This window comes from Dendropsophus ebraccatus, chromosome 3 (genome assembly GCF_027789765.1).
Source record: "Dendropsophus ebraccatus isolate aDenEbr1 chromosome 3, aDenEbr1.pat, whole genome shotgun sequence".
Lineage (NCBI taxonomy): Eukaryota > Metazoa > Chordata > Amphibia > Anura > Hylidae > Dendropsophus > Dendropsophus ebraccatus.
Window position 1 is genome coordinate 11,481,767 of NC_091456.1, and position 17,605 is coordinate 11,499,371.

At 45.5% G+C, this 17,605-nt stretch overlaps 1 protein-coding gene across 1 annotated transcript; it reads right to left on the minus strand.

The window, feature by feature from the left end:
- Window positions 1–1,385: 1,385 nt before the first annotated feature.
- On the minus strand, window positions 1,386–12,053 carry ARPC3 (actin related protein 2/3 complex subunit 3). The gene is made up of 7 exons (XM_069964016.1): window positions 11,945–12,053; window positions 8,492–8,591; window positions 4,765–4,841; window positions 4,427–4,495; window positions 3,603–3,729; window positions 2,615–2,709; window positions 1,386–1,725 (listed from the first exon to the last, which is right to left on the minus strand). Exons 1-7 carry the CDS (start codon window positions 11,948–11,950, stop codon window positions 1,663–1,665), a joined length of 537 nt encoding a protein of 178 aa, XP_069820117.1. The 5' UTR covers window positions 11,951–12,053; the 3' UTR covers window positions 1,386–1,662.
- Between the last annotated feature and the right edge of the window lie 5,552 nt (window positions 12,054–17,605).

Below are 17,605 nucleotides of genomic sequence, written 5' to 3' on the forward strand. Positions count from 1 at the left end.
TTCATACCTTATTTTATATCATACGTCATGGTGCTTGTTCAAGTAAAAAGTCATCTTTTATCAACTGCAGATTGTGTTAAGTGGGCAGGGCCTCACAGCATTAGCGCCACAGTTGGCCCCGCCCCCTCACCGGCCATTGGAACAGACTGGCCGAAAGGTCTAGACCCCACTCCCTTTACATCGATCAACCAATGGCTGTCAAGGGGCGGGGCCCACAGTGTCATTGTGGGCAGGGCTAAGTGGCGCTAATGCCGCAAGGCCACACCCACTTAATACAATCTGCAGTTGATAAAAGGACACTTTTTTTTACTTGAACAAGCACCATGACTTATGATATGAAATAAGGTATGAAAACCGATAAATTTACCCTTTACACCTGTGTAGAAATGTCAGAATGCAAAAAGGGGGGGGGGGGGGGGGGGTGACAGTGTCACTTTAAGCCCTATTCCACAGGCCGACAGTAAGGGACAAACAAGTGCTGTTAGCGCTCGTTTGCTCCTCGTTCCCCACTCGCTGCCACTGCTTTTACACGCGGGTAAGTGCAGGAGGGACTGCCTGGGTGATTGCTGGATCGTCCGGGCAGCCCATAGAGGATAGTGGCGGTTTGCTGATGATGCTCCTATTCCACAGAGCGACGGCAGCAAATCGCTACTATCACAGTCATATGTTTAAAAGACAAACGACTGCAACGATCAGCCGATATGAACGATGTTGGCTTATCGTTGCCTTCTATTCCATGGGACGATTATCGGACGAATACGGCTGATAATCGTTCCTTGGAATAGGACCTTAAGTCCATCGCCCTCTAATTGGCTGTTGTCTATTTATACTGTGACTGTCTGTACAATCAGCAGCTGGGGGGAGGGGTGTGGCAAGAATGCTATTCTCCTGCATATTAGGAGAACGGCTGAACAGAATGATGTCAGTAATACACCGATCTGTTCAGCATTTCTGTCACTAGTTTAAGGCACCATAAACCTAGTGACAGATTCCCTTTAAGGTGGCCATACACTTACTGATGGCTGAATGACCTTTCCATGCAAAAAAGTTTGGCACGGCCAAGTGTTCCTGTGCTCCCTATGAAAAGTGGTAAGATGCAGCAAGAGAGCTGGCTGCAGATTCTCCTACAATCGCTTTGGCTGTCCAGGCATGATGGGAAATGTAGTTTTGCAACAGCTGACGGCCAAACGTTCCCCATCCCTGCTTTAAGGGTTTGTGCACACTGAGGAATCTGGGCGGATCACCAGCCGCAGATTCCGCTGCTCGCCTGTACGCATCTCCACCATAGACTATTCTATGGTCAGGCAGGTTCACTTTACACCATGTTTGATAAATCTCCACCTTTGTATTTCTGCTCCTGAAACTGGAAAAAGCCACAGGCAGGGTAAGTATCCACTATTTATTGGTATACAGAAGAGGATGTGCACGGTAACAAATCACTGTTCCAACCAGTGGAGAGAGAGCAGAAGCACAAAGCCACCAAACATCCAGCAAGAAGAAAGGATGGGTCGCTTTTATTAAGCACCAGCTTAACACTGAATATCTTCCCCTTTGCCCTGTGTGGCTGCGGCTCATCATTATTACAACACAGTATAAAACTTCAGCTCAAAGATTAAACAAAAATCAGACAATAATAATTCCAATGTTCTTCCCCTTCTTTCCTTATTGTCCTGGAGCAGACAGAGATTTGTTCATGAACTGTTTCTTTGCAAAGCACATCCACCACTGGAAGAGAGAAAAAACAGTCAGTATATAGTTAGTTATTGGCACATATATATATATATATATACATACATACACACACACACATACATATATATACATATATACACACACACACACATACACTGCTTATTCTGCAGTGGGACTTTGAAAGGGCAGTTCACCATTTCTTTTCTTTTAAATTAACTGGTGCCAGAGTAAATTTGCAATTTACTTATATTAAAAAAAAAATAATAATTCCAGTCTTCCAGTACTTATCAGCTGCCGTATGTCCTGCAGGAAGTGGTGGATTCTTTCCAGTCTGACACAGTGCTCTCTGCTGCCACCTCTGTCCATGTCAGGAACTGTCCAGAGCAGCAGCAAATCCCCATAGAAAACCTCTCCTGCTCTGAACAGTTCCTGACATGGACAGAGGTGGCAGCAGAGAGCGCTGTGTCAGACTGGAAAGAATACACCACTTTCTGCAGGACATACAGCAGCTGATAAATATTTGAAGATTGGAGATCAGTTGATTTAAAAGTAAAAAATTTTGATGAACTACTTCTTTAAAGTCAATGTCATTAAAAAAAAATAATAATTTTGGCATCTCATCAGACCTGTCAAAAGTTACTACTCACAGCAGGTCTCACTACTAAGACCCATTGTAATCAGAATATATAGCCGGGGAGAGAGTAACGGCTAATTCCAACAATGTGAGTCTATGAATTAGTCAGAATTGGAGAGCGGCTGGGAAGTGGATCACGCTGCTCCCATGCTTGCTCCCGGCTATAACTCCTGATCACAGTGGGTCTCAGCAGTGAGATCCGCTGTGATCAATAACTTTTCACATGTCGGATATGAATACAACATAAATCACTATATAAGCAATTATGGGAAATAAACAGTCTTTTACCTTGCTGGGCTTGTCTGTCTGAGGGTCAAACACCTTTTCACACAGTCTCAGGCCAGTCTCCTGTCTCAGCTGCTGCAGGTAAGCCCTCATCACCTCTAAAAAGAAGGACCAAGTAGGATAGAAGATACTATGAATAAGTTGTATAGATGCATGTACATAAACTAATAGGCTCCACAATGTCAGGGGCCAAATGTTTATTAAAAAAAAAAAAAAAAAGCGTCCTTTTCAGATTTATACACATTTAAAGGGGTACACTAGCATGTTTTATCTGTCAAATTAATTTTTTTTAATTAAATGTTTAATATAAAGAAGTGTCAAACAGCACCTGGAAAGGTGCAAATAATAATAACTGGTGTCAGAAAGTTATATAGATTTGTAATCTATTTTCTACTTAAAAATTGCCAGTCTTCCAATACTTATCAGCTGCTGTATGTCCTGCAGGAAGTGATGTATTCTCTCCACTCTGACACAGTGCTCTCTGGTGCCACCTCTGTCCATGTCAGGAACTGTCCAGAGCAGTAAAAAATCCCAATAGAAAACCTCTCCTGCTCTGGACAGTTCCTGACATGGACAGAGGTGGCAGCAGAGAGCACTGTGTCACACTGGAAAGAATACACCACTTCCTGCAGGACATACAGCAGCTGATAAGTAATGGAAGACTGGAGATTTTAAGATAGAAGTAAATTATAAATCTATATTACTTTACCCATTTAAAGCTCTGTTTACAATAGATCTGTCATTCATCATGCTTCCTGTAAAAATGTAAGTCATGGCACCAGTGCGCTTTTGTTACATCTCCAAACCTAGTTTAATATGCAACCTGGAAAAAATAACTTATGTCACCATGACCAGCTCCCAAATGAATGGTGGGGTTCCCAATAGTCAGAACCCTACTGATCAGCCAGCTGACCCCTATCCTGTGCATAGACTATAACTTTTATATATATGATAGCTGTCCCCACCATCATAGCATAGTGCAGAGTCTTACCGTCCTCCTGCTTGTTGGAAGGTTTCACATACATGGCATTAAGCGGGAACCCCGGCTCTCCTGGAATGGGGAAGTTTGTGATCCCTAGAGTATACATTTCCTTTTCTCCCTGTCCTTTAGAATTACACTGGTTCAAAGAGAAAACAACATTTGTTACCTACATAAACTGCATTGTTAGCAATACTAAAACTACATCCCCTATACAATTCTATGAGGCATGCGCTCTGATCACTAACATCGGCCGCACAGCAAATAGAGCAGCATTTCTTATATTAACCTATCACATTCCGAGGGGTAATCCAGTGATTTTTTTTCTTTGAAATCAACTGGTGTCAGAAAGTTATATAGATTTATAATTTACTTCTATATAAAAATTTCAAGTTTTCCAATACTTATCAGCTGCTGTATGTCCTGCAGGAAGTGTTGTATTCTTTCCAGTCTGACACAGCGCTCTCTGCTGCCACCTCTGTCCAGAGCAGGGATTTGCTGCTGCTCTGGACATTTCCTGACATGGACAGAGGTGGCAGCAGAGAGCACTGTGTCAGACTGGAGAGAATACACCACTTCCTGCAGGACATACAGCACCAGAAAAGTACTGGAAGACTGGAGATTTTTAAACAGAAGTAAATTACAAATCGACATAACTTTCTGACACCAGTTAATTTGAAAGAAAACTTTTATTAATTTAATTTTTTTTGCTGGAGTGCCCCTTTAAATATTTTCTGCCACACAATTATTTTTGCTCAATATCCAATAATTTAATTTATTTTCCTAATGCTGTAAACATTGGAGGGAAAAATGTGTCATGTGATGCAAATTCTCACCTTTTGCAACTTTTTCAAGCACTCGGAAATATAAAGGGTGATATAAATCAGGGTCCGGTCAGCTTCATTCTAAAATAAAATGAAGGACAGAATAAGTCTGGGCCCATAATAGGGGAAGATTTATTAAACATGGTGTAAAGTGACACTGGCTCAGTTGCCCCTAGCAACCAATCAGATTCCACCTTTCATTCCTCACAGACTCTTTGGAAAATGAAAGGTGGAATCTGATTGGTTGCTAGGGGCAACTGAGCCAGTCTCACTTTACACCATGTTTGATAAATCTCCCCCCATAGAGTACAAACTACAAATACTGAACTGGCAGAACTTTAATCACTTACCTTGATTTCATAGTTTTTGAAGAACACATTGGCCTTAAAATAATAAATAGCTTCGTCAATAATATCGGTGTCTTTCGCTGGGAAAAAGAAAAAAAAATATATAAAAAAACATATATTATAATACTGCTAAGTGCCACCTACTCATCAAGTGGCCTCATTTATAAAACAAATCCCCTATAGTACCAGTGCCGCCACTCGGGTGATCCCCACTGGCATCTGTTTATTGTGCTGCATTGATGAGATGCTCCTGTACCTACCTGACTGCTGCAACTAACAAGCGGCCTCAGCACTCTTAAGGGCCCTATTCCACCAGACGATTGTTCAGATTATCGTTAAATCATTCGAATCTAAACGATAATCATTCGGTTGAATAGCAGTTAACGACTAGCGACCGAACGAGAAATCGTTGATCGTTTAATAAGACCTGGACCTATTTTTATCGTTGCTCGTTCGCAAATCGTTCGCACTGAATAAGAAGTCGTTCGGTCGTTCGCCGTACTGACGAACGCAATAACGACGTCAAGACGACCGCAAGAACGATAGTAACGATTATCTTTCCATGTAAATGGGTGAACGATTTCAGGTCTTTCGTAAAAGCGGTCGTTTGGATTGTTTATCGTTAACGATTATGCGAATGATAATCGTCACGTAGAATAGGGCCCTAACACAGTACAACGACAAGGCCGGTGACTGGCTGCAGTGGTCAGGCAGGTATACAAGGTTCTCATCATCGTGACACAGTAAACCAGACATGGGGAACCTTCGGCCCTCCAGCTGTTGCAAAACTACAACTGACAGTGTTCCTTATAGATGTCACTATGGCTCCTATAACATATACTGGCAGTGTTCCTTATAGATGTCACTATGGCTCCTATATAACATATACTGGCAGTGTTCCTTATAGGGGGTCACTTTGGCTCCTATATAACATATACTGACAGTGTTCCTTATAGATGTCACTATGGCTCCTATATAACATATACTGGCAGTGTTCCTTATAGATGTCACTATGGCTCCTATATAACATATACTGGCAGTGTTCCTTATAGATGTCACTATGGCTCCTATATAACATATACTGGCAGTGTTCCTTATAGGGGGTCACTATGGCTCCTATATAACATATACTGGCAGTGTTCCTTATAGGGGGTCACTATGGCTCCTATATAACATATACTGACAGTGTTCCTTATAGGGGGTCACTTTGGCTCCTATATAACATATACTGGCAGTGTTCCTTATAGATGTCACTATGGCTCCTATATAACATATACTGGCAGTGTTCCTTATAGGGGGTCACTATGGCTCCTATATAACATATACTGACAGTGTTCCTTATAGGGGGTCACTATGGCTCCTATATAACATATACTGACAGTGTTCCTTATAGATGTCACTATGGCTCCTATATAACATATACTGGCAGTGTTCCTTATAGGGGGTCACTATGGCTCCTATATAACATATACTGGCAGTGTTCCTTATAGGGGGTCACTATGGCTCCTATATAACATATACTGACAGTGTTCCTTATAGGGGGTCACTATGGCTCCTATATAACATATACTGGCAGTGTTCCTTATAGATGTCACTATGGCTCCTATATAACATATACTGACAGTGTTCCTTATAGATGTCACTATGGCTCCTATATAACATATACTGGCAGTGTTCCTTATAGGGGGTCACTATGGCTCCTATATAACATATACTGGCAGTGTTCCTTATAGGGGGTCACTATGGCTCCTATATAACATATACTGACAGTGTTCCTTATAGGGGGTCACTATGGCTCCTATATAACATATACTGGCAGTGTTCCTTATAGATGTCACTATGGCTCCTATATAACATATACTGGCAGTGTTCCTTATAGATGTCACTATGGCTCCTATATAACATATACTGGCAGTGTTCCTTATAGATGTCACTTTGGCTCCTATATAACATATACTGGCAGTGTTCCTTATAGGGGGTCACTATGGCTCCTATATAACATATACTGGCAGTGTTCCTTATAGGGGGTCACTTTGGCTCCTATATAACATATACTGGCAGTGTTCCTTATAGGGGGTCACTTTGGCTCCTATATAACATATACTGGCAGTGTTCCTTATAGATGTCACTATGGCTCCTATATAACATATACTGGCAGTGTTCCTTATAGATGTCACTATGGCTCCTATATAACATATACTGGCAGTGTTCCTTATAGATGTCACTTTGGCTCCTATATAACATATACTGACAGTGTTCCTTATAGGGGGTCACTTTGGCTCCTATATAACATATACTGACAGTGTTCCTTATAGATGTCACTATGGCTCCTATATAACATATACTGGCAGTGTTCCTTATAGATGTCACTATGGCTCCTATATAACATATACTGGCAGTGTTCCTTATAGGGGGTCACTATGGCTCCTATATAACATATACTGGCAGTGTTCCTTATAGGGGGTCACTATGGCTCCTATATAACATATACTGACAGTGTTCCTTATAGGGGGTCACTATGGCTCCTATATAACATATACTGGCAGTGTTCCTTATAGATGTCACTATGGCTCCTATATAACATATACTGGCAGTGTTCCTTATAGGGGGTCACTATGGCTCCTATATAACATATACTGGCAGTGTTCCTTATAGATGTCACTATGGCTCCTATATAACATATACTGGCAGTGTTCCTTATAGATGTCACTATGGCTCCTATATAACATATACTGGCAGTGTTCCTTATAGATGTCACTATGGCTCCTATATAACATATACTGGCAGTGTTCCTTATAGATGTCACTTTGGCTCCTATATAACATATACTGGCAGTGTTCCTTATAGGGGGTCACTATGGCTCCTATATAACATATACTGGCAGTGTTCCTTATAGGGGGTCACTTTGGCTCCTATATAACATATACTGGCAGTGTTCCTTATAGGGGGTCACTTTGGCTCCTATATAACATATACTGGCAGTGTTCCTTATAGATGTCACTATGGCTCCTATATAACATATACTGGCAGTGTTCCTTATAGGGGGTCACTATGGCTCCTATATAACATATACTGGCAGTGTTCCTTATAGGGGGTCACTATGGCTCCTATATAACATATACTGGCAGTGTTCCTTATAGATGTCACTATGGCTCCTATATAACATATACTGGCAGTGTTCCTTATAGATGTCACTATGGCTCCTATATAACATATACTGGCAGTGTTCCTTATAGATGTCACTATGGCTCCTATATAACATATACTGGCAGTGTTCCTTATAGATGTCACTTTGGCTCCTATATAACATATACTGGCAGTGTTCCTTATAGGGGGTCACTATGGCTCCTATATAACATATACTGGCAGTGTTCCTTATAGGGGGTCACTTTGGCTCCTATATAACATATACTGGCAGTGTTCCTTATAGGGGGTCACTTTGGCTCCTATATAACATATACTGGCAGTGTTCCTTATAGATGTCACTATGGCTCCTATATAACATATACTGGCAGTGTTCCTTATAGGGGGTCACTATGGCTCCTATATAACATATACTGGCAGTGTTCCTTATAGGGGGTCACTTTGGCTCCTATATAATATATACTGGCAGTGTCTTTCCAGCACATCCCGGCAATGATCAGCAGCATTCCGCGGAGGGATTTGTCCATGCTGTATACAGGCTGAGACTTGCAGCCGCCCTGGAGCAGGTATGTCACATAACACTTACTTTCTTTGGGGGCCGGTCCCTTGAACTGACTTCTGATGGGCAGCAGCGCCATGTTTCCAGTGAGTTTGGTGTCGGATTCCATTAACATAGAGTGGTAGGCCTAAGTCAAATACAAACTCTACTTAGAAGATCATGTACTAAAAATCCATGTAAAAAGAAGAAAACCGGACCTGTGACATTCTGTGTAGTCAAAATGGCTAGAGACCAATGCATAGGTAAAATCAGCGCAAAAACCATTATTCTACATGAGGAACTAGATGTGAAATGACTGGCTGGACTGATCAGTATAGTATTATATATACCAAAGGGCCACCCAGGAACCTGTATAGGGAATGACTCACTGTACACACATGTAAAGAGATAACAGTGAGTCATTCCTTATACAGGTTACTGGGCGGCTCCAGGGTCTGTGCTGGGCACCGGACACTTCTAAACAGTCCACGCGTCTTTCCCCACTGGAGTTTGAATGTGAATGTGTCCAAATAAAAAACTCTGATCACCCTGGACTCTATGATGCATTGGGGTCTGATGAGAATAAGACGACTTCTGACCATGGCCGTCAGCCTCATATCCTGTGTATCTCCTGCAATGACTACGGTGACTATGTGCTCATACACAAAGCCACATCCTGTTCCTCTATTACTGCAGCCACTAGAGTACTGCCATATCCCCATACATAGTACTGCTATATCCCCATACATAGTGCAGCCATATCCCCATACATAGTACTGCCATATCCCCATACATAGTACTGCCATATCCCCATACATAGTGCTGCCATATCCCCATACATAATGCTGCCATATCCCCATACATAGTACTGCCATATCCCCATACATAGTACTGCCATATCCCCATACATAGTACTGCCATATCCCCATACATAGTACTGCCATATCCACATACATAGTGCAGCCATATCCCCATACATAGTACTGCCATATCCCCATACATAGTACTGCCATATCCCCATACATAGTACTGCCATATCCCCATACATAGTGCTGCCATATCCCCATACATAGTGCTGCCATGTACCCATACATAGTGCTGCCATATCCCCATACATAGTGCGGCCATATCCCCATACATAGTGCGGCCATATCCCCATACATAGTGCGGCCATATCCCCATACATAGTGAGGCCATATCCCCATACATAGTGAGGCCATATCCCCATACATAGTGAGGCCATATCCCCATACATAGTGAGGCCATATCCCCATACATAGTGAGGCCATATCCCCATACATAGTGAGGCCATATCCCCATACATAGTGAGGCCATATCCCCATACATAGTGAGGCCATATCCCCATACATAGTGAGGCCATATCCCCATACATAGTGCGGCCATATCCCCATACATAGTGCGGCCATATCCCCATACATAGTGCGGCCATATCCCCATACATAGTGCGGCCATATCCCCATACATAGTGCGGCCATATCCCCATACATAGTGCGGCCATATCCCCATACATAGTGCGGCCATATCCCCATACATAGTGCGGCCATATCCCCATACATAGTGCGGCCATATCCCCATACATAGTGCGGCCATATCCCCATACATAGTGCTGCCATATCCCCATACATAGTGCTGCCATATCCCCATACATAGTGCTGCCATATCCCCATACATAGTGCTGCCATTTCCCCATACATAGTGCTGCCATTTCCCCATACATAGTGCTGCCATATCCCCATACATAGTGCTGCCATATCCCCATACATAGTACTGCCATATCCCCATACATAGTACTGCTATATCCCCATACATAGTGCTGCTATATCCCCATACATAGTGCTGCCATATCCCCATACATAGTGCTGCTATATCCCCATACATAGTGCTGCCATATCCCCATACATAGTACTGCCATATCCCCATACATAGTGCTGCCATATCCCCATACATAGTTCTGCCATATCCCCATACATAGTGCTGACATATCACCATACATAGTGCTGCCATATCCCCATACATAGTGCTGCCATATCCCCATACATAGTTCTGCCATATCCCAATACATAGTGCTGACATATCACCATACATAGTGCTGCCATATCACCATACATAGTGCTGACATATCCCAATACATAATACTGCCATATCCCCATACATAGTGCTGATATATACCTATACATAGTGCTGCCATATCCCCATACATAGTGCTGCCATATCCCCATACATAGTGCTGCCATATCCCAATACATAGTGCTGCCATATCCCAATACATAGTGCTGCCATATCCCCATACATAGTGCTGCCATATCCCCATACATAGTGCTGCCATATCCCCATACATAGTGCTGATATATCCCCATAAATAGTGCTGCCATATCCCCATACATAGTGCTGCCATATCCCCATACATAGTGCTGCCATATCCCCATACATAGTGCTGCCATTTCCCCATACATAGTGCTGCCATATCCCCATATACAAAGTGCTGCTATATCCCCATACATAGTACTGCTATATCCCCATACATAGTACTGCCATATCCCCATATACAAAGTGCTGCTATATCCCCATACATAGTACTGCTATATCCCCATACATAGTGCTGCCATATCCCCATATACATAGTACTGCTATATCTCCATATACATAGTACTGCTATATCTCCATATACATCACTGCCATATCCCCATAGGTAGTGCTGATATATATCCATACATAGTACTGCTATATCCCCATAGGTAGTGCTGCCACATCCCCATAGGTAGTGCTGATATATATCCATACATAGTGCTGCTATATCCCCATACATAGTGCTGCCATATCCCCATACATAGTGCGGCCATATCCCCATACATAGTACTGCTATATCCCCATACATAGTACTGCCATATCCCCATACATAGTGCGGCCATATCCCCATACATAGTGAGGCCATATCCCCATACATAGTACTGCTATATCCCCATACATAGTGCTGCCATATTCCCATATATATAGTACTGTCATACCCCCATATATATATATATATATATATATATATATATATATATATATAGTACTGTCATATATCCATACATACTGCCACATACACCCTATAAGAAATGCAATATAATCATCTGAGGATCTGACCCCTGCAGCTCAGCTTTCCCAGACTCCTGAATGGCAGACCCACCTGGTGTATTACAGTGATGGTGTATCACCTATATACACCAGCCTCCCTCTGGCTGTCCCCTGTATTACAGCTATAACCCTGTATGACAGACGGACAGCAGCCCCCGCCGTGCCCCCTCCCCGGGCCTCACCCGCCGCCGTGCCCCCTCCCCGGGCCTCACCCGCCGCCGTGCCCCCTCCCCGGGCCTCACCCGCCGCCGTGCCCCCTCCCCGGGCCTCACCCGCCGCCTCCCGACCACCATCCTGCACCCGGCTACACGTCACCCGGCCGTGCCCAGGCTCCCGCAGTACCGGCAGCTCTCATCCACCTACCGGCATGATTGCGGTACCGTAGCAGGAGACGATCACTAGCACCGGCGATGCTGCCCCGACACTTCCGCTGTCCCACCCTTGGACTTAGAAGCAGGAAGTGAAACGGCTGCCATTCTAAGTGTCACCACTAGAGGCAGCAGAGAGGCGTGTGATGTGTCTGAAGCAGAGAAGCAATGCCGCTAATGACCGCTAGGAGCAGATGTGGCGCTCCTGTCATCTCACATTACAGCGCAAGGACAGGTCCATTCATCTTACACAGGGGATAGATTGTATATTTCTTCGTGTATACAATTTCCCAGAAAGTAGTAAATATGCACAAAGATCAGAGATACCAATAAAGCCTTTATACTTATATCATATACTGAGGAATGTAGCTGTATAATATATGGGGTAACATCTTAAAGGTATTATCCAGTGTTAGAAAAACATGGCCGCTTTCTTCCAGATACAGCACCGCTCTTGTCTCCAGTTTGTCTGCAGGTTATGTAACTCAGTTCCATTTAAGTGAATGGAGCTTAAGGGCCCTATTCCACCGGACGATTATCGTTCAGATTATCGTTAAATCGTTCGATTCTAAACGATAATCGTTCAGTTGAATAGCAGTTAACGACTAACGACCGAACAAGAAACCATTGATCGTTTAATAAGACCTGGACCTATTTTTATTTTTGCTCGTTCGCAAATCGTTCGCATTGAATAAGAAGTCGTTTGGTCGTTCGCAGTAGCGACGACAAGACGACCGCAAGAACGATCACAAGTAACGATTATGTTTCCATGTAAATGAGTGAACGATTTCAGGTCTTTTGCAATAGCGGTCGTTTGGATCGTTAATCGTCCGGTGGAATAGGGACTTACAGCTGAACTGGAGACAAGAGTGGTGCTGTTGTGGTATCCCACCATGGGTGTTACTTGTCTTTACACCCCTCGCAAAAGCCTGTACTTCAAAGTATTAGTGGTGGTGAAGTATTACTTAAGTTTACCACTAGATGTCGCTAGTATATGTATTGCCTAAGTATTGCACAGCTGTAGCAGTTAAAGGGTTATTGTCTCTGTGATCTGTGCACCAATGAGAGCTCTTTCTCTTTTTTACTTATCTCTGTCCTTCTCTTTTCCTTGCACTCTCTTCTCACCCACTCACAGCATGTGTTACATGTGCTGAAGGAAGTTGTCACATGGGGAGAGGAAGTGTAGCCACAGCTTTGGGGAGTCTTACTCTGGATTCTGTAGAGGAAGGACGCAAGCCAGAACGGTCCCTACAGAGGTCCAGCTGGGCCCTGGCTTATGCCAGGTCCCGTTAGAGGACTTACAACTAGTCAGTGTCCAGTGTAGTTTGAGGTGTGATAGTGGACAGACACACATGGGAAGCAAGAGCACTCTCTTCTTGGAAGCAGCACTTCCACACACTATGCAGTGCTGAACACACACTAACAAGTGAAGTCTAAAAGTGCAGGACAGTATCCTGAAGAAATAGGGACTCTCCGGATAGAGCAAAGTTGCTAGAAGCCTACATACTCTATCTTGCAGCACGAATGTTACCAGAAAATTCTGACCACTCTGCTCACCCCAGGTAACAAGGTCTGGGGCTTGTGTCACCCTCTCGGATGGGTCGCCCAACACTGGTGGGCAATAGGCGGAGCCAAGACCAAAAGAGTCAAAACACAGGTACAAGTATTCTCTGTAAAGTATTTCTATCTATTCTATCTGTGTTCCGGCAGAGCACAGTACTAAATTGGGTTGGGACTCTTGACTCTTGACTCTTGGGGGGGGGGGGTATTGGTCAGGTCTGGTATTGCTAATAGGTGCGTGAAGATGGGCGTTTTCAGGTTTAGTGCCTAGGGCAGCAGCAGCCGTTAATACAGCCCTGCCTAGGGTCACCTCCCCTTTTTGTGGGTGGCGGTACCAATAGTCCAGGTAGGTCACAGCTCCACTCCGGACCACCATGATAAACACCCAAGGGACCCCCTTACAGCCCGGCAGATCACCGACCAGAGGGGAAAGGGTATAGCCAGCCTGAATAAACTAAAAACAGGTGTGCCACTATACCCGTGTGCCCAACCGGCACTAGGGATGTCACGATACCAGAATTTTGAGTTCAATACCAATACCAGCTTTCTTATTTCGATACTCGATACTAATTCGATACTGAATAAAGTTTGGAAAAAAAATATGTAAAAATACAAATATAATATATTTTTTTTTTTTTAAAAAGGGAACAGGGATTATTAGAACCTTTATTATGATTATTGTTTTTTTCATTTAAACTTTTTTTAAACACTTTTTAACTCCTCTCTACCCCGCAGCATACCTCCCTGTGCACAACTCCCAGTATACCTTCTTATGCACTACAACTCCCAGCATACCTTCTTGTGGTGATTTGTAGTGCACAAGTGGGTATGCTGGGAGTTGTGGTGCATAAGAAGGTATGCTGGGAGTTGTGGTGCATAAGAAGGTATGCTGGGAGTTGTAGTACACAAAGAGGTATGCTGGGATGTTTTGTCGGGAGGCTGCTGCTGCACAACTGCAACTCCCAGCATACCTTCTTGTGCACTACAACTCCCAGCATACCTCCTTGTGCACTACAACCCTCAGCATACCTCCTTGTGCACTACAAATCCCCAGAATTCCTCCTTGTGTGCAACTCCCCACAAGAAGGTGTGCTGGGAGTTGTAGTGCACAAGAAGGTATGCTGGGAGTTGCAGTTGTGCAGCAGCAACTTCCTGACACAACTTCCAGCAGCACAACTTCTTGTGCACTAAAACCCCCAGCATACCTCATTGTGCACAAAGAGGTATGCTGGGGGTTGTAGTGCACAATGAGGTATGCTGGGGGTTGTAGTGCACAAGGAGGTATGCTGCTGGGAGTTGTAGTGCATTAGCAGCCTCCTAACACAACAACTCCCAGCAGCATACCTCCTTGTGCACTACAACTCCCAGCATACCTGCTTGTGCACTGCAACTCCCCACAAGAATGTATGCTGGGAGTTGTAGTGGACACAGAGGTATGCTGGGAGTTGTTGTGTCAGGAGGCTGCTAATGCACCACAACTCCCAGCAGCATACCTCCTTGTGCACTACAACCCCCAGCATACCTTTGTGCCCAAGGAGGTATGCTGAGAGTTGTAGTGCACAAGGTGGTGTGCTGCTGGGAGTTGTAGTGCATTAGCAGCCTCCTGACACAACAACTCCCAGCATACCTCCTTGTGCACAACAACTCCCCACGAGAAGGTATGCTGGGAGTTGCTGTGCCACTGTACCGGAGGACCCCGAGGGAAGGGGGGGGGGCAGGATTGTGGACACCGGAGGGTGCGAGGGACTGCATTGCACCGTCAGGTCCTGGGGGTGGTGCGGCGCGGGGGACCCGGCTGCAGCAGCGGGAACTGGTGGGTACGGGGGACCCGGCTGCAGCAGTGGGTCCTGAGTGGGGGGGGGAATAATTAAATGACTGTCGCCCGCGAGGTCGCGGGCCGCAGTCATTAGCAGTGGGGGCCGCTCCATATGCAGCAGACTCCTGCTGCATATGGAGCGGCTCAGGAGGTGTTAATGCCGCTGTCAGGTGTGACAGCGGCATCTACCCTGTAAAATAGCCGGCACTAGCGATTGCTATGTGACGGCTATTTAAATTTGGTGCCGCCGGGAGCGGAGAGCGCACGGGTGGAGGAGGGGACACCAGGGGGCGGCACACAGAGAACATGGCTGGCGCTCAGGTGGCCGCCGGCCGTGTTCTCTGCACCATACTTTATGTTAAGCTGCGTTATTAGGCAGTTTAACATAAAGTATCGATACCAGGAAATCCTGGTACCGAACCTTTTTTCTGCCCGAAATATCGATAGTAGTATCGATATTTCGGTGCATCGTGCATCACTAACCGGCACTGGCGTCATCACAGCATAACACCTGGCTGAGCTATATCCCGACCAACCACTACTGTAGTGGAATCACACTTCACCATCTGGCAAGTGACCGGTCGTGCCTCTCAGCGGGGCATCACCACACTGTCACTGGAAGAAAGTGGCCATGTTTTTCTAATGCTGGATTACCCCTTTAAAGCGGTTATCCAGTGCTACAAAAACATGGCCACTTGTGCCCCAATCTTATCTCTAGATAGATTGGTGTTTGAAACTAAGGTCCATTGAAGTAAATGGAGCTTAATTGCAAACCACACCTGAACTGGAGACAACAGTAGGGGGAAAAGTGGCCATGTTTTTGTAGCGCTGGATAACCCCTTTAAGAGAGGCTGCTAAAATTGATTGTGCAGAGAGGAGCCCGAATAACACGCCATCATTGGCAGACAGTGAGGCATGATATTCCCAATATGTCACTAGTAGCAGGGTATCTTACATGTGCTTCGTTGCTGACCAGACATGCTACAATAAAGCTGTGTTCACATTTATTAGCTTTAGGGTTCCCATATACAGATGTATTTTATGACTGGGAGTTAGTTGGTTTGGCCAGTACATATAGTCTTAAAGGGGAACTCTGTGTCTGAATGTAAGACAGTTTTTTTTAAATTACTTCTATTTCAAAATCTCAATACTTTCAGTATTTATCGGGCTGCTTATCAGCCCGTGTGAATTTACCCTTAGGTTACAAACCCACTTGCCGGATCTGCAGCGAGTCTCCTTGCTGCGTTTTTGCAGCGAGACTCGCTGCAGATCCTGGCCCTATACTTTCAATAGCAGAGAAACTCGCAGCAGGGATGTACATCCCTGCTGCGATTTTGTCTGCAGCCCGCCCCATTAACCCCCCGTCCGCCGGACATTATACATTACCGGGTCCCCGTTCCTGCTTGCTTCGGGGCTCCCGGTGTCTTCACGGCCCGCCCGGCCAATCAGTGCGCTGCGGCGGGGACCTGGTAATGTATATCCTGCCCGCCCCCCTGCAGCCCCGATCGCCCCCAGCCCCCGGCCGCACGATCGCCCCCAGCCCCCGGCCGCACGATCGCCTGCAGCCCCCGGCCGCATGATCGCCCGCAGCCCCCAGCCCAGCGGGCGATCGTGCAGCCGGGGGCTGCGATGCTGGGGGTGATCATGAGGTTGGGGGCTGCAGGGCTGGGGGCGATCGTGCGGCCGGGGGCTACGATGCTGGGGGCGATCGTGAGGTCGGGGGATGGTGCGGTCGGGGGCTGCGGGGCTGGGGGCGATCGTGCGGCCGGGGGCTGGGGGCGATATACATTACCTGATCCCGGCTCCTGCTTGCTTCAGCAGCTCCTGGCATGTTCCGCCCGGCCAATCAGTGCGCTGCCCCGCCGCAGCGCACTGATTGGCCGGGCGGGCCGTGAAGACACCGGGAGCCCCGAAGCAAGCAGGAACGGGGACCCGGTAATGTATAATGTCCGGCGGACGGGGGGTTAATGGGGCGGGCTGCAGACAAAATCGCAGCAGGGATGTACATCCCTGCTGCGAGTTTCTCTGCTATTGAAAGTATAGGGCCAGGATCTGCAGCGAGTCTCGCTGCAAAAACACAGCAAGGAGACTCGCTGCAGATCCGGCAAGTGGGTTTGTAACCTTAGACTGGAAAGAATACACCACTTCCTGTAGGACATACAGCAGCTGATAAGTACTGGAAGACTGGAGATTTAATAAAAGTAAATTACAAATCTATAACGTTCTGGCACCAGTTGATTTGAAAGAAAATTTCTTTTGGTAACCCACCCCTTTAACCAT

Excerpts from the sequence above, each read along its gene's own strand:
- ARPC3 (XM_069964016.1), bottom strand. Across the intron at positions 3,730-4,426 it reads GCTTGAAAAAGTTGCAAAAG|TGTAATTCTAAAGGACAGGG; the intron begins GTGAGAATTTGC and ends TCTTTGAACCAG. Across the intron at positions 1,726-2,614 it reads AGACAGACAAGCCCAGCAAG|TGGTGGATGTGCTTTGCAAA; the intron begins GTAAAAGACTGT and ends TCTCTCTTCCAG.